The 22,808-nt window shown below is 46.1% G+C and overlaps 1 protein-coding gene across 1 annotated transcript in view; it reads right to left on the bottom strand.

The window, feature by feature from the left end:
• The window catches only part of PLEKHM3 (pleckstrin homology domain containing M3), a 131,933-nt gene that overhangs the window by 36,440 nt on the left and 72,685 nt on the right, over positions 1-22,808 (bottom strand). The window contains exon 6 of the mRNA XM_039495424.1: positions 13,725-13,788. Coding sequence (XP_039351358.1) covers positions 13,725-13,788 — 64 coding nt within the window. The remainder of the gene's footprint in view (positions 1-13,724; positions 13,789-22,808) is intronic.

The raw sequence follows: 22,808 nt of genomic DNA, 5'->3' as shown, positions 1-22,808 counted from the left end.
CAATGGAAGCTGTGGAGTCGGTGCTCGGAGACCCCCTGCTCTCCTCACAGAGGCCACAGTGACGTGCCAGCCGCTGAGAGCGGTGCGGAGCCAGGGCAGGTACGGAGCCTGCCTTAGCCCCGCTGCGCTGCTGGAGTTTTAGCGCTTTAAATCTCCCCGATTGGCTTCAGTAGCCTCCGGGAGATAGAAGGACGGGGAGGAGTTGATCAGCGGGGCCTGCGGGGCCCCCTGGAGTATCCTCAGCGACCCCCAGGGGTCCACGGACCCCAGTTTGAGAAACACTGCCCTAGAACATCTAGAATTACAGATTCAAACCTTGGCAGCATTGTCCCAGCCTCCATCCTTTTGAAAAAGATGGTTACTCACCGTTGTAACTGTTGTTCTTCGAGATGTGTTGCTCCTATCCATTCCAGACCCGCCCTCCTTCCCCACTGTCGGAGTAGCCGGCAAGAAGGAACTGAGGGGCGGATGGGTCGGCAGGGGTATATATCCTGCGCCATAGCGGCGCCACTCCAGGGGGCACCCAGCCGACCCACCGAGTGTTGCTAGGGTAAAAATCTTCTGAAGAGCCGTGCACACGCAGCGCGCACACCTAACTGGAATGCATAGGAGCAATCACTCGAAGAAGAATAAAGTTTATGATTATTCATCAAGGCCAAGAATACACTCGGTGCTGCACAACGCACAGAGACAGGTCTTGCTGTGAGGGGCTTATTCAGTGTAGGAGGCAGACACAAAAAGGACAAGAAGCACTGGGAAACCAGAAGTGGTGTCCAATATTTTAACCTCAATCATCATCCTTAGTTATACAATGTAATGGTGGAAAAGCTCTTTACATACTGTGGAGTGGTGTCTGTCTCATGAAAGAAGTAAGCCTTAAGGAGGAAACTCTTGGAGCATCCAATGATCTAACAGGATTTCTATACGCCAACCATCCTCTAAATCAATTTCTGACTACTCCTCTGGAGGTTTCTCTCACTCCCCCAGAATCAACACCATCTAATCCAAATTGAGCTTTAGCTTACTAGCTGTTATCTGTCCATTACTCCATTACTACAAAAATTCGGCCAGTGAGGACACTGTGGAGAAGTACATACCCCAGCATTCTTCCTTCCCCTCCATGGCAGCCAAGGCACAAGATTTAAAAGAAAAACCCTGATGTTGTAATGTGTTTCAGAAAGCATTTTCAGCCTCTTCTCTTTGTGCTTCATCTGTTGCAGGTGATCTGCACTGTATTCCTTGAAAAACATCAGAAGACCCGGGCGAAGGAAGGGTGAACTCATGGCCTTAACTATAAACAGTGGTTCTTTATGCAGTTCTTAGGAGTGGGAATGGAGGTATTGAAACACAAAGGGTAAAACTCTGGTTGAAGTTAGTGGCAAACCTCCCATTGACTTCAGTGGGGCCAGGATTTCACTCAAAGGTCTTCAAGCTGTGAACTCAGGAACCAGGGTGTCGTAATATAGTTAGCTAACGACAACACAAGTTATAGCCAAATATACAAGGGAGGGGAAAATACATGCCAGGAAGTTACTGACCATTTCGAGTGAGGGAGCAGGTGAGAGTGTGAGGCGAGAGGAGGTGAGGATTGTCCTAGGTTGCCAATGAGGGATTTCCTGGAGGTTTTTTCAGTTTGCCAGATCCTGAATCTTCCAATGTTCTTGTTACAATTTCAGTACACAATTCAGCTTTCGTCTAGATGAAAGGGGCAAAGGATCTTGTGGCTAAGGCACTGGGCTGGAATTCAGGAGAGGCAGGTTCAATTCCCAGCTCTGCCACTGACTCCTTGGGTCACCCTCATCAAATCCTGTACTCTTTCTAGTCGTTAATTCCCAATCATCAGTTTCATGCTGTGTCACTTGCCCCACCCTTCACCCATCTCGCATATTTAAATTGTGAGCTAGTTAGGTCATGGTTTGTCTTTTCAGACGTGTGTTGTACAGTGCCTCACGCAAGGGGCCATGACGATGGTTGGCAGTAGGCACTAGAATATGAATAAATAAAACCAAGGAGGTGTTCCTTCTGCATGTGTTTGAGAGCCGTGTTTCTCCTCTGCAACAGGGTGTATTTGAACTGAACACAAGATAGCAGCTGCCTCCAGCAGACTTGGAGAAATGGAACATTCCCATTACACAGGAAGCAAAATCGTAAGATTTAGCTTGATAACACAGCAACTGCCGTAGGCATCCACAGAGCTTCAACGGTAACTGGGAACAACCAAAACAACCATCCATGTCCTACAAGTGCTGTATGCAGGATGGGGACCAGACGCCAGGAATCCTAACAGCGATTGCTCCCCTCTCCCACACAATTCCCCAAGTTTAGTCTGTTTTGCACAGGAATGAACTGTGCTGCATTAACTAATAACAAACCCAGAGCTGAGAACACCCCCCAAGGAAATTTAGCAATACATGCCAGCAAGAATTAAAGAGAAAACAGAGTCAGTTCAATTAAACATCCGTCGCTAACTTGCTTTCAGATGCCTTGCGACAGGCAAGATGCACTTGCTTCCTTATATGCGATAAAACTCTCCCCTGCTGCACTTGGAAACCCGCTCTGAACATACAGCACTGCGTGGTCCTCCAGTGAAATGAGTCTCCTGTTACAAACAGGCCACTGGGTTACCATGAAATTCCACCTAAGGAGATCAGTCTATACCTTTGGAGATGGGGGAGAGAGAACAGGAAAAACCCCCATAAGGTCAACAGATAATGAAGATCCTCTGCTTCTCTGTAACACGCAAGCATATAATTTCTGGGAAGAGTGGGGAAGAAGGAAGGCCCTCTCATGAAGCACGTCCAAGCAATGTGGTGAAAAAGCTCAAGCTGACACAAGAGAGAAGGAGCCAAAATGCCTCAGAGTAAACAGCAGGGCTTGAAACTGCTGGTGCCAGATCCACACTGAGCTCCACAACGTGACTCCTGTGCCAAAGCTTCTTCTACCTTCACATTCGTAGCGTTTCATTCCCCCGGCCTCTTTCTTCTTTCCCTGCAAGGTTTCAAGTAGGGTCGCCAACTTTCTAATCTCACAAAACTGGACACTCTTGCCCTGCCCCCTGCCCGTCCCCTGCCCTGCTCCCTCCATCCCGCCTCTGTCGCTCGCTCTCCCCCACCTACACTCACTCCCTCATTTTCACTGGGCTGGGGCAGGGGGTTGTGGCGCAGGAGAGGGTGAGGGCTCCGGCTGGGCGTGCAGGTTCTGGGGTGGGGCCAGAAATAATGGGTTCAGGGTGCAGGAGGGGCTCCAGGCTGGAGCACGGGCTCTGGGGTGGGGCCGGGGATGAGCGCTTTGGGGTGCAAAAGGAGACTCTGGGCTGGGGTTGGAGCTGAGGGGTTCGGAGTGTGGGAAGGGGCTCTGAGCTAAGGCAGGGTGTTGGACTCTGGGCTGGGGTTGGAGCCGAGGGGTTCGCAGTGTGGGAAGGGGCTCTGAGCTAAGGCAGGGTGTTGGACTCTGGGCTGGGGGTGCGGCTTCCAGGGTGGGGCCAGGAATGAGGGGTTCAGGGTGCAGGAGGGGGTTCCGAGCTAGGGCAGGGGGCTGGGGTATGGGGAGGGGTGCAGGCTCCGGGAGGTAGTTTGGGTGTGGGAGAGGACTCAGGGCTGGGGCAGGGGTATGAGACCGGGTGCAGGATGAAGGCTTTGGGAGGGGGTTTGGGTGCAGGAGGGGGCTCAGGGCTGGGGCAGGGGGTTGGGAGAGGGTGAGGGCTCCAGGAGGGAGTTTGGGTGTGGGAGGGGGCACCAGGCTGGGTCAGGGGGTTGGGGTGCAGGGTGCGGGCTCCAGGCAGTGCTTACGTCAGGGGCTTCCCAGAAGTGGCAACATATCCCTCAGTTCCTAGGCGTAGGGGTGGCCAGGCGGCTCTGCGCGGTGCCCACTGTCTCTTCCCGCAGGCACTGTCCCCGCAGCTCCCACTGGCTGTGGTTCCCAGCCAATTGGAACTGCAGAGCTGGCACATGGGGTGGCATCAGCACGTGGAGCCCCTGTAGCCGCCCCTGCACCTTGGAGCTAGAGGGACATGTTGCCGCTTCTGGGACCCGCACAGAATCACGCAGGGAGCCTGCCAGCCCTGCTTCAACCGGAGCCACCAGCTTCCATTTTCGACTGGATGTTCAGACAACTGGCAACCCTAGTGCAAGGCTCCAAGATGGCAGCACTACATGTAATTTCTGTCACACCCAGGTGTTCTCCTAATCTTGTAATGGGGATGAATAATAGGTGGTTTTAAGAAGCTGGTACTGAAACTAATAAGGTCAAAGGCTGCGTCAATCAAACAAGACATAAAGTGTACTGGGAATCTGCATGTTAGAGAACAGAGAACAATTTCCTTAACTTGAAAATGTGTGCGCACACACACACACACACACACACACACACGATGCACCTGATTTAAAAAAACCCAAAAACTAGGATGCAATTAGATGCTCAGCTGTGCATTTAATTTGCACATATAATTACCATGACCGTGTTTCATTATCTCATTTAAAGGGACAACCCTGAAATGATATTTGCATTTTCGTTTTCAGAAAGGGTCCTGAGTCAGTGGCTTGGTTGGACAGGCAATGTGTTATCTGAGGGATGGGAACGCAGTCAGAGCCCAACCCTTCAAGCTGTTACTCCGAGTTTGCCATATTGGGCCCTTGGTTCTGTGTGGCAAATTAGGACAAAAAGCACAAGATAACAAAAGGTGCAGCCGCCACTGTGGGGCAGTCGAACTTCCTGGAATGGAGAGGCAGGATGAGCCAGTGGTCAGGGCGCTAGCCGGGGACTTGGGAGACTGCATTGAATTCAATGCTCTGCCACAGACTTCCTCTATGACCTTGGACAAGTCATCTGGCCTCTTTGTGCCTCAGCTGCCCATCTGTCAAATGGGGATAATACCACTGCCCTACCTCACAGGGGTGCTGTGAGAATAAATACAATACAGATTGTGAGGTGCTCAGATGCCATGGTAATGGAGGTAGATGGAATGAAATAAATTTTGCAGAACAGTTTCTCTATAACCAGGTTCACAACTGGCATACTGTGATGCAGGGCTTCTCAACCGTGCTCCCAGCATGGACCAGGTTTTGAATACAGAGATTCCCATGGGTCACCTCTCTCTGCAATGTGCAATTGCGAAACATCCTGGTGGCACCCACAGCAATGCTTACATTGACCACCAGCATGAGGGGAAGTAACGTGCTTTGCTGTCTTTCATATGGCAAAGGGGGAGCCAGCCAGACAGCACAGCCTGGAGCCTCCGAAGCAAAGCACTGAAATCAACAGTCCAGGGCATTGCTTCTACCCCCTCCGAAAGAGGAGTTCTGATGCTGGTTCAGACCCAAGCCAGGGTGGCAGCCTCCAGAAGCTGTTAGCTACCTGATGGCTTTTAAGTGGCTAGAGTAGAATGAGTGTGGACTCAGTCTGGTTCCCAGTCAACCAAGGTTCACATCACAGTAAATACCACCGACATTAGTGTTCAGCGTCTCCCCCTTTTTACAGTCTCAATAAGGATAACAAGGACTTCCCTATATCTGTACCTATTGCCTTTCAAAATAGGGAAGGGGACAATGCGGGGAAGCTTGTATTGCTGCTAGCCAGGGCGTACCTGAAAATAATTCAGTCTCCAGAGCTATCAACCCAGCCCTTTGCACAAGCAAATACCGTCACACTGCTTTTTTGTTCGTTTTAAAGAAAGGTTCATTACAGCAGGCAGGTCCCACTGCATTCTCCCCACACGATGGCTTGGGACTTCAACTACAGATCTAATTTTTAATGCGCTGAATGTCGTTTCGAAGCTCTGTTGCAAATTTGGGTTTCAAGCAGAACAAAAAAGCCCTTTTGTTATTTAAAAAAATATATATATAGCCAAGATCTTGACATATCTAATTAAACTTAGATCCGCTCATTTTCCAGGCTATCATCTACCACAATGACTTTAGCCTACTTCACTATCCAAAATTCTCTCTCTAACCGTAAGATGCCTTTTGCTGCCTGACCCAGTGTACCAGTCCTGTTGCCACTCTGAATTACAGCAACTCTCTTGTTCCCAAGTATTGAGGGAAAAGGAGAAAGCTGTCCAATCTTGTCATTACCACTAAATGTAACACGAGCTGCCAGCAATTTGGGAAATTAGTATTCGCCTAAAATATCAGCTGCTCGGGAGAGTCTTCTGCTTGGCGTTTCATGCTGGCCCAGCTGAAGGAAGTCTCAGAGCCGGCAATCTTCGAGGTATAAAGTTTCCAACCACACTGAAATGGAGTGACTGTGGCAGGGAAAGGAGCCCTAGGCACAGGAAAATATCTGAGAGGCTTAATCACTAGTAAGAGGCAGGGTGACTGTTTTGGAGGGTGATCTGATGGCAGATCATTTAATTTTTATGGTCATGCACTCCTCTATGTATGCATCTGTTTATGTGTGCAGTATATACACACGCATGCTGCATAAACAGGTACAACACATGATAATGTGGTGCGTATAAAGGGTTTTGGAGACAGCTGCCTCACTCATGAGTGGCAATGCCAGAGGGGATTTTGACAGCACTGCCAGCACCGCCTACTCTGTGTTAGCCACACACACATGTAAAGAAAAACTATGTTATGAACTTTAGGAGAGTTCTTGCTTTGTTTTTGTGTGTGTTTGTTTTCGAAGCCCTGTTTTTTGTATCCCGTCCCTTGTAAAGTTACCACTAGTCCTACTGTGCGGGCCATAAGCAATGCCATAAACACACAGCCATACGCTATACCAGCGAAAGCTCAGTTTTGCTGGTGCAGCTGGGCCTCTACTAAGGGCTTTTGCCAGCACTGCTGTCATCCGGGATTACACCTCCTCACACCCCTGACCAATAGAGCTAGGCCAGAAAACATCTGTGGTATATGGATTGCAAATTTTATGGGGAAAATGTGTGTTTTAGAGTTTGGTGTATGGTGGGTGGAAAAGGAGATTGCCACGCCTGGGTTTTAAAGTCACTAAGCGCTGCATTATAACCCAACCACACGCCATTTCTCAATAACTGTACTGGGACAGAATGGTCAGATATTCTGAATGATCACGAACCACGAGGAAAAAATGATTACAGTTCCCCGCTCTCTGTGATCCTGGAAACCGAACTGCAATGAGGAAGAGAGACGGACAGGCTAGAAAAGCTGGCCTTTTCGGCAAAAGATTTGAGATGGTTAGAAAAGTGACCTGGCTCTGAAAGCATTTGTATTGCTCCTCGAAAGTGCTTCTAACTCTGTCACCACAAGACACTGAAGCGTAGCTCAGGTGAGATGCAGGCTTCGGTGAAGCATTTTTTTTCACATTTTTAGTTACTTAGACAATATTACATTTATAAACCATTTCAACAAAAGCATAGGAATTGCTGTACCAGATCCAAACAATTGTCCACCTAGTCCGGTATCCTGTCTTGGACAGCGGCTGGTATTAGATGTTTCAGAGGAAGGTGAAAGAAATCCCCGTAAAGGATATTCTACCCATAGGGGAAACTTCTTCTGAATACTAGTCAGTTAGTGGTTTCTTTACTGTATACAGCTTTCTTTAATTTAACCGGATATCTTGTTTGCTTTCTGGGCCACCCCAGTGTATTGAGCAGATGTTTTCACTGGGCTGTTTGTAATGACACCTTTGGTCTTTTTCCTGAATGGTTGCAGTTAATTTAGAACCCAGCAAAATGTCCAAGTAGTGAGAACTGCATCAGCCGTCACAAGAACTACATCTGCTAAAAATCATCATCATAACATTTTAGGTCAATATTTGCCACTTACTACCGGAACGTCCCCTTGTCTAAGTCTTTAATTGGTTGGACTAGCCCTGGATAAAGTAGCTAACAGAGATTTAGTGGTGTTTTAATAGAGGCCTCATTCCTGACTCACACCAGATTACTCTCAGGGGCTTATGAAGAGTGATGGCTGGAGCGGAACACAACCGTAGCCAATGGGGCAGAATAGGTGAGCTGTCACACTTTGTTTTTCTGCTTGTTAAATCTGAATGCTCTTAATTAGTTATCTTGCCTGTGAATGCCTGTGCGAACAATGAAGAAGAGATCAAGCTTGGGGAGAGGCTAAGAATACATGCTGCCCACGCTGGGCTAAGCTAACTGGGTGTAGTCCACAGGGGCACTGTTTTGCTGTGAGAACTTGATTAAAAAAAAAATCCTTCTGTGAATAAAGAACATCACCTGTTTTCTCTTTGGATAAAGGGCAGGCCTGCCAGGTTGCTCACATCTGCATTAGCTGTGTCTGTGAATCAGCGAAGTGCTAGCATAGCACTATCCCATTAGGAGTTTGGCAGCTTTCCAGAACTAATGACATATTACTTGGCTGTTTTCCTTCCTAGGCTAAGCCCTCCCCCACCAGCCCAGCACCCATCCTTATGGATCACACCAGTAAAAGCCCCCAGACCATTAGCTAATTACTAGTAGCAGAAGCCTAGGCTGCCACCCGGGTGTAATTTGTAAAGCCACGTGTGTCAAAAAAGCCAAAAAATGGCTGAGAACTTAAAAGCTGGTCAGTAACAGAGAGCAAATCCCAGGGCTGATGAAACCCGGTGATAGTTTAAACAAAAAGAGTTCTCAGGCAGGCTTGCGGCTGCTTCCACCATTTCACAGACATTCTGGGCGTCAGAGTGGTGGTTGGGGTTACTGTGCATGCTGGCTGCGCTGATCTGTGTTGAGGGGGTCGTGCTGGGGCATTGGTGTTGATCTTTGCAGGTGGTGAATGAGGCGCGTGTGATGTGGGGAGTAGCAGTGTGTGTTCAGGGTTATCATGTGGTGTTGTGTGGGTGGTTGTGTAGATTTGTGTGTGTGAGGCGGCTGTGCTGGAAGTTGTGTGTTGATTTGTGTGGGTGGCGGATGGACACACAGAATGGCAGTTGGGCCAAGTCAGTCACACTCTTTGGGCTGGTCCACACTAAGAAGCGGGGTCGAACTAGGGTACGCAAATTCAGCTACGTGAATAGCGTAGCTGAATTCGAAGTACCCTAGTTCGAACTACTCACCCGTCCAGACGCCGCGGAATCGAAGTCCGTGGCTCCAAGGTCGACTCCGCCACCGCCGTTTGCAGTGGTGGAGTACCGGAGTCGACCGTGGCGCTTCCGGAGTTCGAACTATCGCGTCCACATTAGACGCAATAGTTCGAACTCCGAGAAGTCGAACTCACCGTGTCGACCCGGCTGGTAAGTGTAGACTAGCCCTTTGTGCAGTCTCCTTCAACCAACCAATGAAACCGTTCCATAAAAATTAACTGTACGGTATGGGTGGGGATCTGCTGAGTCACCTCTGATATCACAGTGCTCCAGGACTCTTGGCGGGGCATAGAGACACGCCTTACTGCAGCTGTACACAGCATGGGGGTACATTGGTTAAGTCAAAATGGCAGAGAACTTAAAAATGGCCAGTACAGACCACACATCCCAGGGGTGATTGAACCCGGTGATAGATATTCTGAACAAAAAGAGCTTGCAGCCACGTTGCAGCTGCTCCTGTGGCTTCACATGGAGACACACAGACAGAGCGGCAATCCTGGAATCTTACTGTCTAGATTCCTGTTTGTTATTTGTACTGTGGTAGCACCTAAGAGCACTAGTCAGACCCCCTCCCCCCCCCGCCCCACTGCACCAGGCGTGAGTCTTAAATTAGATTTCCCTCTAAATAATACTGTGCGTTGCCATCTTCATGTCAGGCAAAAATGAATTTTCATTCAGCTCTCTTCATGCACCCTCAAATTCAGCGTGCAAACAACAGCCCCCCAGATAGCACATTTATAAAAACACAGCTGCCCAGAGGAGAAAGGTTTCTTGTTTTCTGGGCATTTTAAAGAGCCCTTTGCAGGGCAAATACATCGGACTTGGAGTCACTGGGGGAGAGGGCACCATTTCTGCAGATTACCTCTCCCTGCTTTTCTAATTCACTCACCAGGCCTTATCTTTCTATTAATCTTTAATAAACCTTTTGGTTAATTCCCCCAAAACATACATTCTACATGACAGCAGGGCAGCGTGTTAAAGCAGCCCTAGGAGAGAAGGAAATGAGCAGGGGAGGAATTAAAAATAGGGGAAAAATTCGGGAATGTAAAAAAACCAACCACACACTGGCAGCCAACAACCAGTAGGCAGATGAGAGCAACAATGGCAAAGTACGATATGGGGGCTAGACAGTGTCTTTAAGGGCACGAATGCTCCTCTATTAGCTCCATTCTCTCTCTCTCTCTCCTCCCCATCATGGTTTCACTCTGACAGAAATGGGCAACCTGATTTCAAATGCAGAGACTCTGAAATGAGGAAAAGACTCTCCAGGCCGATAACAAGGATCCAGCTAGATTAAAAGCTAAATCCAATTTAACCCACCCCAGCAGAAACAGTAATTGAATTACACTGCCTCTAACGATGATAAATTTGGGGAGGGGGGGGAGGAGGATTGCAAATACAAATAGACACAAAGAAGTATGTTGGAAGGAACTGCTAAATAAATGGATGCATTGTGACTCCTGCCCATCCCTACTCCCACAGGGCCTTTGCTAAGCTGCTGATTGCTTCTAAATCTCTACTGCCAATGTTAGGAACTGATTAAACAGCTTACAAGGCAGTGGGGGCTAATAGCCTGGCCCACCAGGGAGACTGCCACTTCTGATTTAAGCAGCTTGTTATTTCACGGTTTGGTTATGAAAGAAGAGACAGCAGCAAGGCCTGAAAAGCCACGAAAGCAGTTTTATCCCTCAGATGACTGGCTTTTCTAAAAACGTGGAATTATTCCCATCCCACAACTGCACCAGCCCACAAACTACTTGTTGCCTCAGCTTTGGGTTTCTGCGTATTTGCTGCCACACAAAACTTGGATTCTCCCAACTCCCCTCAATTCTTATTGCCAAGCTAATTCTGGTCATTCCATCTGTCCCATGCTGAAATACGGGTGCCGCATCGCAGGCTATCCCTTCAGCTTGTTCAGCATAGACTGAAGCAAAGAAGTGTATTATTGGGACACAGCTGGTTGAGTATCGATGGCTACAGTAGCCCATGATGGCCTGATTTTAAGTCACGTGTCTGGTTAATTTCACCGTAGTTATTAATTTGTTGGATCTCAGAAGGCACACACGTTTTGTGTCACACCCAGGAGCCCCAGGCACTGAGCAGCTCACCATTATGTTAGGTGTTATACAAACACAGAACAAAGAGACAATTCCTACCTCAAATCTATGCAAACATTACTAGTCCCACTAAGGGGTTAAACTCCCCGAGGGGTTACTCCTACATTTTAAAGCAATTTCTCCTTTCCTTCTAGGGCAAAGTGAACACAATGGAGTGAAATACCAAAACCCAATTGAAACATTATGGTGACCACGCTGAAGACAAAAAGGCAAGAAATGCAAAGTGAAAATGAGAAATGGGTTCATATGAAACCCCGCAATTCAAAACACCCCCGGTGCTTTAACTGGTGCTCAGAATCCACCCCTGAATCCAGATTTTGAAAGCGGCTCCTGGGTAGAATTTTCAAAAATGCCGAATCTGTTCTCTATAGATAGTGTTTGTACTTGTATAACAATATCAGTTAGGGGTGTGATTTTGTGCTGCTGTGGTTATACCAGCAGAACGCCTAGTGTGGATGCAGTGACCCTGTTAAAGTGCGTTAGGATAAAAAATTCATAAGGGATAAGCCATAAGGCAGCGTCCTCCTGCTTCAGGATGCAAATAATCCACTAGCTGGTGGAGCTAAGGAAAAGGTGTTCTCTTAGAAGGTGTTTGGTGGCATGTACTAACAAGGCCATAACTACGCTACGGGAGCTCTAGTGGCATAGCTACTGTATCTTAGCCCCACAGTGTAGATGCAGTCTACAGCGATGGAAGGGATTTTTCCTTCGCTGTAGGAACTCCACCTCCCCGAGCAATGGGAGCTAAGTGGATGGAAACATTCTTTTGCCAACCGAGCTGCGTCTATGGCTGGGGTTAGGTTGGCATAGCTATGTTGCTCAAGAGTGTGAGCAGCATAGCTGTGTCAATCTACATTTTAAGTGTAGATCAAGCCTAACACATTCAAAACTGTGGAGACCAGGCAGAGCAGTACTTTAAGCAGGTGTGAGTTAGAATCATAGAAAAATCATAGACGATTAGGGTTGGAAGAGACCGCAGGAGGTCATCTAGTCCAACCCCCTGCTCAAGACAGGACCAACACCAACTAAATCATCCCAGCCAGGGCTTTGTCAAGCCTGGCCTTAAAAACCTCTAAGGATGGAGATTCCACCATCTCCCTAGGTAACCCATTCCAGTGCTACACCACCCTCCTAGTGAAATAATGTTTCCTAATATCCAACCTAAACCTCCCCCACTGCAGCTTGAGGCAATTGCTCCTTGTTCTGTCATCTGCCACCACTGAGAACAGCCGAGCTCCATCCTCTTTGGAACCCCCCTTCAGGTAGTTGAAGGCTGATATCAAATCCCCTCTCACTCTTCTCTTCTGCAGACTAAACAAGCCCAGTTCCCTCAGCCTCTCTTCATAAGTCATGTGCCCCAGCCCCCTGATAATTTTTGCTGCCCTCCTCTGGACTCTCTCCAATTTGTCCACATCCTTTCTGTAGCGGGGGAGCCCAAAACTGGATGCAATGTGGCAAGTGTGGCCTCACCAGTGCCAAATAGAGAGGAATAATCACTTCCCTCGATCTGCTGGCAATGCTCCTACTAATGCAGCCCAATATGCCGTTAGCCTCCTTGGCAACAAGGGCACACTGCTGACTCATATCCAGCTTCTCATCCACTGCAATCCCCAGGTCCTTTTCTGCAGAACTGCTGCTTAGCCAGTCAGTCCCCAGCCTGTAGCAGTGCATGGGATTCTTCCGTCCTAAGTGCAGGACTCTGCACTTGTCCTTGTTGAACCTCATCAGATTTCTTTTGGCCCAATCCAAGTTGCCATTCAGGCTCCCCCTTCAGCTTCAATTAACACTACTCAGCAATGAGTGTAGACAGAGACCCTTGAGGAATGACCGGGGCAAGCTAACCAGGCTTTGTCTGGAGCTCCCCAGGGAGTTTAACACCACACTCATTAACACTTTTGCTAACCTGTTAACACACCTCAATTTTCCAGTATAGGCCAGGCCAACATGGCATCTGCCCATAGCTACTCCACTTAGGTTTCCCCTCCATCTCTTCAATGATGTGTACACACTTCCTTTTGGTTACACAGCCACACACACCATCAAGACTAACTTAGGCCACGTCTACGCTGAAACTGCTACAGGGGCACAGGCAGCTGCGTTTTTGTAGCACTCACTACAGCCACGGGAAGAGTTTCCTGTTGTGCTGTCGTTAATCCACCTTTCCCAGGGGAGGTAATTGATGGGTGGAAGAATTCCTAGCATTGCTTACTCTGGGGGTTAGGTCTGCGTAGCTATGGCTCTCAGGAGGGTGGATTTTTCACACCCCAGAGAGATGTAGCTGTGCCGATATACGTTTCCAGTGTAGACCAGCCCTTATTTTGTGTGGTCCAAACCCTGTTGTCTTGACTCAGGAAGAGGGAGTTTTCCTCGTATAAGGCTTGCAGAGACTTGTTCCTGGTTCACATGTGGCATAAACCTTTGTTTTGGGGCCTAGAACATTCCTGTATGTCAAGATTTTTATGCCAAATGACAAACCACTGAGAGATTAGGCTGTGTTGCTAGCTCCACCACAATTAATAGCTGGGGAAAGCGTGTCATTCTTGTAATCCACACAGGATGGGAAATTACTGGGCAAACAGAAGAAATGTACAATCAGCGGAAGAAACTTACCTGCTGTAGATCTGCCAGGGAATACAGGTGGATCTGCTGAAGGAGGTACTCTCTGGGGAAGATTCTGAAAAGAGGGAAATAGATATGAGTGGACATGGGCTTCTGAGAGACAGAAAGTTTCGCTGGAAAGTTCCCAAACCAGGAAGGTCTCCAAATTCTTCAGCCATCACTGGGGAATTGTACATTCTCCTCCAAGGACTCTACACAGTAGTGATGTTTGATACAGTGGTAGTTAGGGGTTGGAGTTATGTTACTCTCCCAAGCATCAGCTGCTTTCACAGTATTCTTTTATTTGTCATCCTCACCTTCGCCCAGGGAAAGAATTAATACAGTGGGAGTCCCTGTCGTTTTCCTACAGCTGTCAGGGAAGCACGTACAATGATAGTTACAGAAGTAGAAACCTCATACTGTGCGCAGAAAAAGTCTTTCAAACAACGAGTTGGCTAATACAAAAATAAACCATTCAATGTTTCTGAGGCTTTGGTAATAAAGACCTGGTCTGCACTAAAAAGTCATTCTGGTATAACTATGTTGGCTAGGGGTGTGATTTTTTTTTTTAACCACTAAAAGCCTCAGTGTGGACACAGTTATACTGGTATAAAGGTGATTTATGCTGGTTATAGTAATTATTCTTCCCTTATGGGAGTAGCTAACACCAGCATAACCAATATAATTGCATTCAACTTAGCAGGAGTTGTACTACTGAAATTATACTGGGTAGAGCGGTAAAACTTTCTAATGTAGACAAGGCCTTATTTTCAAATCAGACCAAATACTCACTTCAAATATCCCGTGCTAAAAATTAAAACTGAAAATCCCAAGTAGTAAATTTGTGAAGCTACATTTTTATGAATCATACCTGAGCTCTGAACTAGTGGTATGGCTCTGCACTACCTTCTTAGGGATCTGGTATGATTTCTGGGCCTGGTCTCATACTTGGCCTTCTCCTAGAAGTCAGAAACAAGGAACGGGCAATCTATTAGGTGGGTCTCTCTCTCTGATACTGGGCACAGCACTACCACTGGATTACCAGGCCAGATCTGGGCAGGTCACCTATCAGTAAGCAGTCAAGGAAGCAGTGTTGCCTAGTGGCTATCAACCTGGACTGGGACTCAGGAGACCTGGGTTCTATTCTTGGCTCTGCCACTGGCCTGCTCAGTGACCTTGGGCAAATCACTTCACCCCTCAAGCTCCTCAGTTTCCCCAGCGATAAAATATGGATCACCATACTGACCTTTATAATGTGCTTTGAGATCTATGGATGAAAAGTGCTATGTAACAGCAGGTATTATTAAACAGTTAATCCATTCACCTGTGTCTTTGTGGCTACTTTTTGTTTCCCCATTTTGCAATTTAGTTACATTACAGCGGGCATGGGGCTTGTCTACACAACAAGCTACTGCATGGCAAGCCAGGATGTGAATCTGCAGCGCACCAGCTTGCAGCACAGTAATGTCCTGTATGGACACTGCTATGCAGCAGTGGAAGTCCTGGAGTGCACTGGGTGAAATTGGGATCCAAATTCACACTTCGTCAATGGATAGGGGTGTGCAGATATGGAGTTTTGGTTCAAGTCCATCTCTACTTTACAACAGACTTTCGTGGGTTTCATGCAGTGTTTCCCCTCTGGCGTTTGGGAAAGAGTGAAGACTGGTATCATCTGAGTAGGATCAAAGAGTTGCAAACAGTGGCCACTGCAGTCAGTGGATAAAGATTGAAATCATTTGACAGGGAAATAACCCTTCATACTCCTGCCTCATGTTGGGTGACTGAGGCTGGGAAATAAAGACCAAGCTCGTACTCCTGTGGATCACACCTTATTACATAGCGTTAGAAGAAAACAACCTTTGGCAAGAATGGATTAATTGAGCTACCTAAATCTTGCCGTCTGGAAGGCAATGGGGCACAGAGAACTGGTGGAGATGACTGATGCACTTTTAAAGCAGGAGGTATTGCGAGAAATCAGAGAGGGTGAAACCCTCCGTTCCACATGGGAGGTCCAGGAGCACTAGAGAGCTCCAGTGATTTAGTGGGAGCATGAAGGAAAAACAAGCTGCTGGACAAAATCATTCAAAAATGTTAAGGATACCGTGAACTACTCAAGAACGTTATTTAGGAAAGGCAAATTTTCCTTACAAGGAACAAGATGTCAGCTAAGACCATCGACCCTTCTGTTACAGACCTGTGTCATGAAGTCAAGTCTTGTGAGTCTGAGCAGACAACAAATGGACTAAGTGACTGAATTACTTATTGTAAGAAACAGACTTGACTTTGCAAAGATCTGCGGCTATTTGCAGGGCTAGTGAAAGCTGTGCTTCTCACATGGAAATGGTAAGAAGCAGGGAGAGAACTGAAATGCATCTAGTTAAAAATACATACCAAGATAGACTGCAAAGGGAAACAAACGGCACATCAGATTGGCTTGCGATCAGCAAGAAGGCACTCATAACAGAATGCAAAGGTGTCCTGGGCAAGGGATAGACTCATAGGTGCCGACTCTGGGGGTGCTCTGGGGCTCCTCCCCTGAGAGTGCTGCGTCCCCGCTTCTCCTCCCAGGTTTGCCGCCGCAAAACAGCTGTTTTGTGGCATAACAAGCTGTGGGAGGAAGCGGGGAGGAGCGGGAACGTGGCGCGCTCAGGGGAGGAGGCAGGGAAGAGGCGGGGCTGGGGCGGGGATTTGGGGACGTGATCCAATAGGGGCAGGGAGGGGGTGGAGTTGGGGTGGGGACCTTGGGGAAGGGGTGGGAATGGGAGTGGTGGAGGAGGGGGTGGGGCAGGAGCGGGCAGGGCAGGGGTGGAGTCGGGGAGTGTGCACCCACTGGCGCCAGGAGAAGTTGGCGCCTATGGATATGCTGAGTCAATCTTGCAATGAACGTAACTATTTTGCAAAAGTGTCTTGCTTTCAGCACAAATTGCAAAGCAAATACAAAACCAAAAATACATCCATGGACCTGCAGCTGCAGGGCAGAGTGCTAATGATGATGAAGCAGAAAGAATTCTTGGTGGGGTCCATTAATAAATGTACAATGCAAGGTTCTACAATAGACTGGGGTGTGACGATGGAATGAAACGAACCAAAACAGCAATTAGAAACCCAAAGAAAATACATGTGAAAAGTATTCAGGGGCTGATAAGAACTTTAACAACAACATAAAATTCATTCGAAATTACACTGGAAGCCACTGAAGAGATTTTAGAAACAGGGACAATATAGATCTGGACAATATTTTGTACCAACTGCAATTTCTGGACAAAATCAAGCCAAAAGACTGGAAATCAAAACATCAGTGAATCCAAAAAATAATAAAAGCTCCTCATTTAATTTTGCTCTATTGGTTCTCATAAACAGTTATTTTAGGCTGAGATTTTCCAAGCTGCTTAAGAGAGGCTTGGATTAAAATTAATGGAAATTGAGGTATCCAAATTCCCTGGGCAGCTTTGAAATGTTTAGCCTCAATGTTTTGGACAAGTTGTAAAACCAAGGTTTTGACCATTTGTGGCTATTAAAGATTCCACAGCACTCTTCTCAAATAGGGATATGTCCTAGCTCTATTTCAGCTGAAGGAATTACATTCTATCTACCTAATTCCTATCTGCAGTTTCATATGGATAGGGTATTCTTCACTTCCTGTCCTAAACTGTTGCACAGACGGGTGTGTTCAGCTTACCAGAGATAAACACATTTCAGTTGTGGGCTAAGTAATCCCTGTATGTCCCTCTGCTACAGGTTAAGGGCCAGCCACAAAAAAGTTTTCCAAAAACTAAATCCAAAGAGAACACGGCACTTTGGACTTGTCCGTAGTAGATTTTAAAACTGATCCCTAAGAAATCAGGCCTAAGACATGAGCATTTTGAACCAGCTAACAACATTTCAGTCTAACTAGGATTTATTTTATTAACACATCTGACCCTATTCTTCTGATCACGCAGGCAGTCAGTCAACACAGTAATAACATTGGCAGGAACTGTATTGTGTGTCAAAGTCTTTACAGCATTGCTTCTGCTAAGAAATATAATTAGCTAGTGAAAGGTTGTATTTTTCAGGTTATTGAAAGTCAAGTCTGAAACTCCTATTAGACAGTAGTTGTCAATGACTGATATCAATGAGTATTCATAAGATCACTGAAGTACAGGCAACACTCTCGCACATGTGATAACAGACATGTAATAAAAACCAAAATGAAGACTAACTCCACTTACTAGTATGTCATTATTTAAGGTGACCTCAGCCAATCGAGGCCAAGATGACAGACATTCCTTTCCTGTTCCCATCTCTCTTTTTTGGATCATGTATTAGCCTGCAACTTACACTCCAAAATTAATGTGCTTACTGTTATGTGCCAGTGGCCAGTGTAGAGAGAAAGCAAAATACCACCCCTTCCTCCCAATTCCATCTTGAGTGAAAGAAGCTGGCAATGCCTTCCAGCTCTTAGGTAAGACTAAGACACACACACACACACACACACACTACAATGCCATGAGCATGTGAAGAGGTGCTCAAGTGAGAGGAGCACTTATTTCCATTACCATAGAAACTGGGCCCTGGAAAAGCAAAGCTGGTCTGGTTTCATATTTGTCTGATCTCTCTATTGATGATAAAAATGTATTCTTGTTGAATCAGGATGGAGATGAACAGCTGAGCAGCTAACGTCTGCATCTGCAGCAGCACCGCCAACCGCATTAGAAAATGGTAGAACCTGAGCCTTTGAGGGGCCGAGAATGTCCGGTGTGGAGCGTGGGACACCCTCAAATCCCACCGAAGCCGAGAAGGGTTGAGGGCACTCCACCTGGGAGGCTGCAGCCTACGAAAGGGTTTAAAAGTGGGCGGCACAGTCCATGCACTGGGCAGTTTTAAACAAATGTGCTGTGACCATGTCGGAGCTGAACTGGAGGCAGTTTCAAACACATGGTGCAGCACATGACAGCTCAAGGGAGATCTAACAGTGGGGCTGCACTACATCCATTCGGCAAATTGTTTAAATTTGGACTGTGAAACAGCTTTCCAAAATGCTTTAGTTTATTAAACTGTCTTGTCTGACGTGTCACTCCCTCTTTGCTCAGGTGCTAGGGGGCTCCACAATTCAATCAAGGCAAAACCAACACCATCCTTATTAAAATGCAAGCATTGAAAACAAACAGATGCGGTTTTAATACAAATAGAAGGGTGGGTGAAGAGTGAGTGGGGAAGAATAAAATATAGGGTCAACACGGATCATGTTCATAAACTAAAATTTTGAAATAAAAGACTCAATCTTAAGAAGTCCACCATCAACTCGAAAAATCACACTTCTCCCTCAAAACTGAGCACCTTGTATAGAGACAACCCATAACGGCTGACATGGTTATACCTGAAAAACATTAGTGAAAAGGATCTGCATTAGCTATTAGCCAGGACAGGCAGGGATGGTGTCCCCAGCCTCTGTTTGCCAGAAGCTGAGAATGGGCAACAGGGGATGGATCACTTGATGATTATCTGTTCTGTTCATTCCCTCTGGCGCACCTGGTATTGGCCACTGTCGGAAGACAGGATACTGGGCTAGATGGACCTTTGGTCTAACCCAGTATGGCCGTTCTTATGTTCTTATGTACATTTTAAACTGAATGACAAATTAATTCCTTTTTGAGTGTTAGTAGCTGGACTTTGTATTGCACATTATTGGGAAAATGTGGCTCCTCCTCCTGTGGAATTGCGGTATAGTAAAGTATGGACTGCCCTTGTAATGAAAAAGCTTTCACACCAAGTACACACAGGACAGGTATTTCGAAATGTGGTCACCCTTTTTAGAGTACTCGGAAGAGAAGGGTTCTGCAGCCAGCAAGCCAGAATCTTTAGTTAAGTTCTCTGAATATTTACCTGATCCTGAACAAGTAATAAGTAGTGTACAACAGAGCATGTTAAAATTTTATTGCAACTTTGCATTAATAAAAAACAGTGATAGATGTTTGCTTTGGGTATGTAACAGTGCTTTGGGTATAGTCTGTTTCATTGCTCCTGTGTGGAGTCGCTTATGTCTCAGTCCTGCAAAGACTGAAGCATGGGCTTGGATCTTTGCAAGTTCAGCGCTCATATTTTCTCCCTTGATGTAAAGCTTCTTTATAAACATCAAAAATGGGAGTGGTAAAAACACTTATAAAATTATGGTGAAAGGAATATCAAAATATTCAGGTCATCCCACTTTACAGGGCGCTCTACAGGAATTAAAAAAAAATTAATCAATTAAAAAACATTTCAAATCAATCGTGCCCTTCTCAGTCACCTTTCAAAAGTGGGGAGACCACAATAGAGATGGGGAGACAGATGGCAAATTCCACACCGGCACGTCCTGGGGCTCACTGCAGCAAAGACCTGATCTCCTGCTGCCTCGGGACCTGCCACTGGGATACCTGAAAGGCAAGTGGTATCTGAGTGCAGCAGCACACTAAAAGCTTGTCCTGTGCTTTTAGGTAATTTGGAGACACCACTCAGTCTCATCTACACTGCAAGATGGAACTGTGTTTTTAACTGCACCAGAGGACGGCTGTGTTGTAACCGGATTGTCAGTCATGGTTAAGTTTGTGGTGTACCACGTAAGTTCAATGCTAACAAGTCTTTTAGATTTGCCACTTCCCGGGAACAATGAAATCAGAAGTCCTCCTGGTTCCAAAGTCTCCACAGTGTTTTACCATAATGTGCTTGAAACAAGGCGAATCTTAGGAGACATTAACTCCAACTGAAGGGAAGACTTAAGTATTCTGTGCAGTCTTCTAAGTTTCCCAACTGGTGATGGTTATTTTTTTTTTTACAATGCTATGTAATCTGCAGAGCAACAGTCAGGCAAGACATTTCATCCCTGCCCTTGGTGTGATCTTATCTGGTAAGTATCTGCCCAAACAAAAGTTTATCTTGTAATGTCCTTCTGGAAATAGAATCACTGATAAGTTTTTGCTTTTTGCATTTAGGCAAAGTTGCTGTGTTTGTAGCCAGGGTGCTTTGTTAGCTGTAAGTAATCGCTCTGCAGTTAAAGTCTGTTTATCATCAGCTCCAGTAATTTTTCTCCAATGGGTTAAATACCCTGACAGCTCTGCTAAAGCTACAGCAAATTAATCTGCCCCAACCTGACACTCTAGCTGAAGTACAAATGTGATAAGCAGAGCAAACTCTTCTTTTCACACTGCAATCAAAAGAAATCAAGTTAGGTGGCAGATGAGCACAATCAAGCCCTTTTGTACCAAAAAAGCCTGCTAAGAAGCCAGAAAAAAACAGATTGGCATCACTATTTCATGTGCCAGCCAGCAGTGTCTTCTTTGACCAGGTTTAGAATGTTTTGACCTGATGGGCTTGTGATGAGGAGTGGGAGAGGAAGCAGAGAGGAGGATTAAGAGGAAAAAGTGTGATTCCTAGATCCTATTTTTCCTACTAAATGCTTGCAAATCCTTAAAATGTGAGAATAATAGTGGGTTGGGGGGAAAAAAAGTTTTAACATGATGCAAGGTAGATCTTATTCTAGTCTCAATCATACTGTGTCACATTTTTCAGTAGTCTTATTTAACCTGAACAATTACAGGAGAGTTTAAGTTAATTTCCACTCATCCCAAATATGCATGCAGGATAAAGGACTGCATTAGGCTTCCAAGCAGACACACGGGGTCTTTTTGCTAGATTTTATGTCACAATTCATCTGGAGTGCAATTTGTCAATAAAATTAAGGTACAGATTAAGGAAAGTGTGGTGTTTTTCCCTGTTGACAACTCTTGTGATTCTATTGTGAGTCTTTAGCTACGTGGTGTTCTTCTGAAACTCCAGCTCCAGCAGTCATGTTATTAAGGGAGAAGCTCGACTTAAATGAAAGTCTGTGAGAAAAGCTGGTCAATGTGAACCTTGAAGACTTAGAAAGCAAAAGGCGAATTAAGTCCCATGTTTATTATTTAAATCTCATGATTTTTAAGCCAGTCTCATGATTTGGGGGGACTGACTCATGGTTATTGAATTCTAGAGGTTGTCCATACTGGTGCATGTAAGCAGCTTCGCGCATACCACCTACAAGTACATTGTCTAATTATCTTTTAGAAACCACCAAACCCTGGATATCTTTCATAGGTAAGGATGGTTAGATGTATTTCAAAATATGTCGGTGTAAGCTGTGGATTGGCCTACCAATCCATTACCTCTGAAATTCTCTTGTTATAGAAACAGTACGGCAAACCAAACTGATTTATATGGATTTTGACCAGGCCCATCAGGTCTAGCAAATGGAAACTGTCATTGATTTCAGATAATGGCTAATCATATGATATTACATCTATTGCAAGCTGGAATGTTAGAAATCTATTTGCTCTAGTCCAGACTGAACTAGTAGTGGAGGAGTTCAGGAAATTACAAGTTTCCTTTGCTACCATACAGGAGACACACTGGCTAGAGACCGTTGGAAACTAGAATTTCCTTTACTCCAGAAAGACAAGGGGGCAAATGAAGCATAGGGTTGGGATTTCTGTAATATGGACAAGAGAAGAGTTACTGCAGTGAACAGCTGGAAACCAGTGTCTGAGCAGATTGTCATAGCAACATTTACTACTGCCTACAATAAACCATACATAACTGTGATCTGCATTACGTCCCAGCAGAAGCAGCAGAAGAGGAAGAGAGGGATGGACTATATCAGCAGATGGATAGCATTGTAGATGAGATTCCTGATCGCGATAGGATTCTGATAATGGGAGATACAAATGGAAAGGTTGGTAGCAGACAGGGTAAGCAAATGAATAATGCTGGACCACACAGCTTCGGGACAACAAACGATAATAGGAGAAGGTTACGAACTTGCAGTGCGATGCACAATCTGATTATTGGCAGGACTCAGTTCCTCACAAAGACATGCACAAGGTTACGCGGAACTCACCAGATGATCAAATCAAAAACTAGATTGAGCACATTATCATCAGTGAAAGGCATAGAGAGTCACTGTTGGACACTGGCATCTATAGAAGTGCCGTGTGCGGAGTGTGGCAGTGATCATGAACTATGGGAAAGATGAAGATTAACTAAAAGATGGGTGCAACTGGAGCCAAATTTGATCCTGATAAGTTAATAGGTCTGTGAGGGAGGCAT

This window comes from Mauremys reevesii, linkage group 11 (assembly GCF_016161935.1).
Source record: "Mauremys reevesii isolate NIE-2019 linkage group 11, ASM1616193v1, whole genome shotgun sequence".
Taxonomy (NCBI): Eukaryota; Metazoa; Chordata; order Testudines; family Geoemydidae; genus Mauremys; species Mauremys reevesii.
This window is presented reverse-complemented; position numbering and strand designations above follow the sequence as displayed.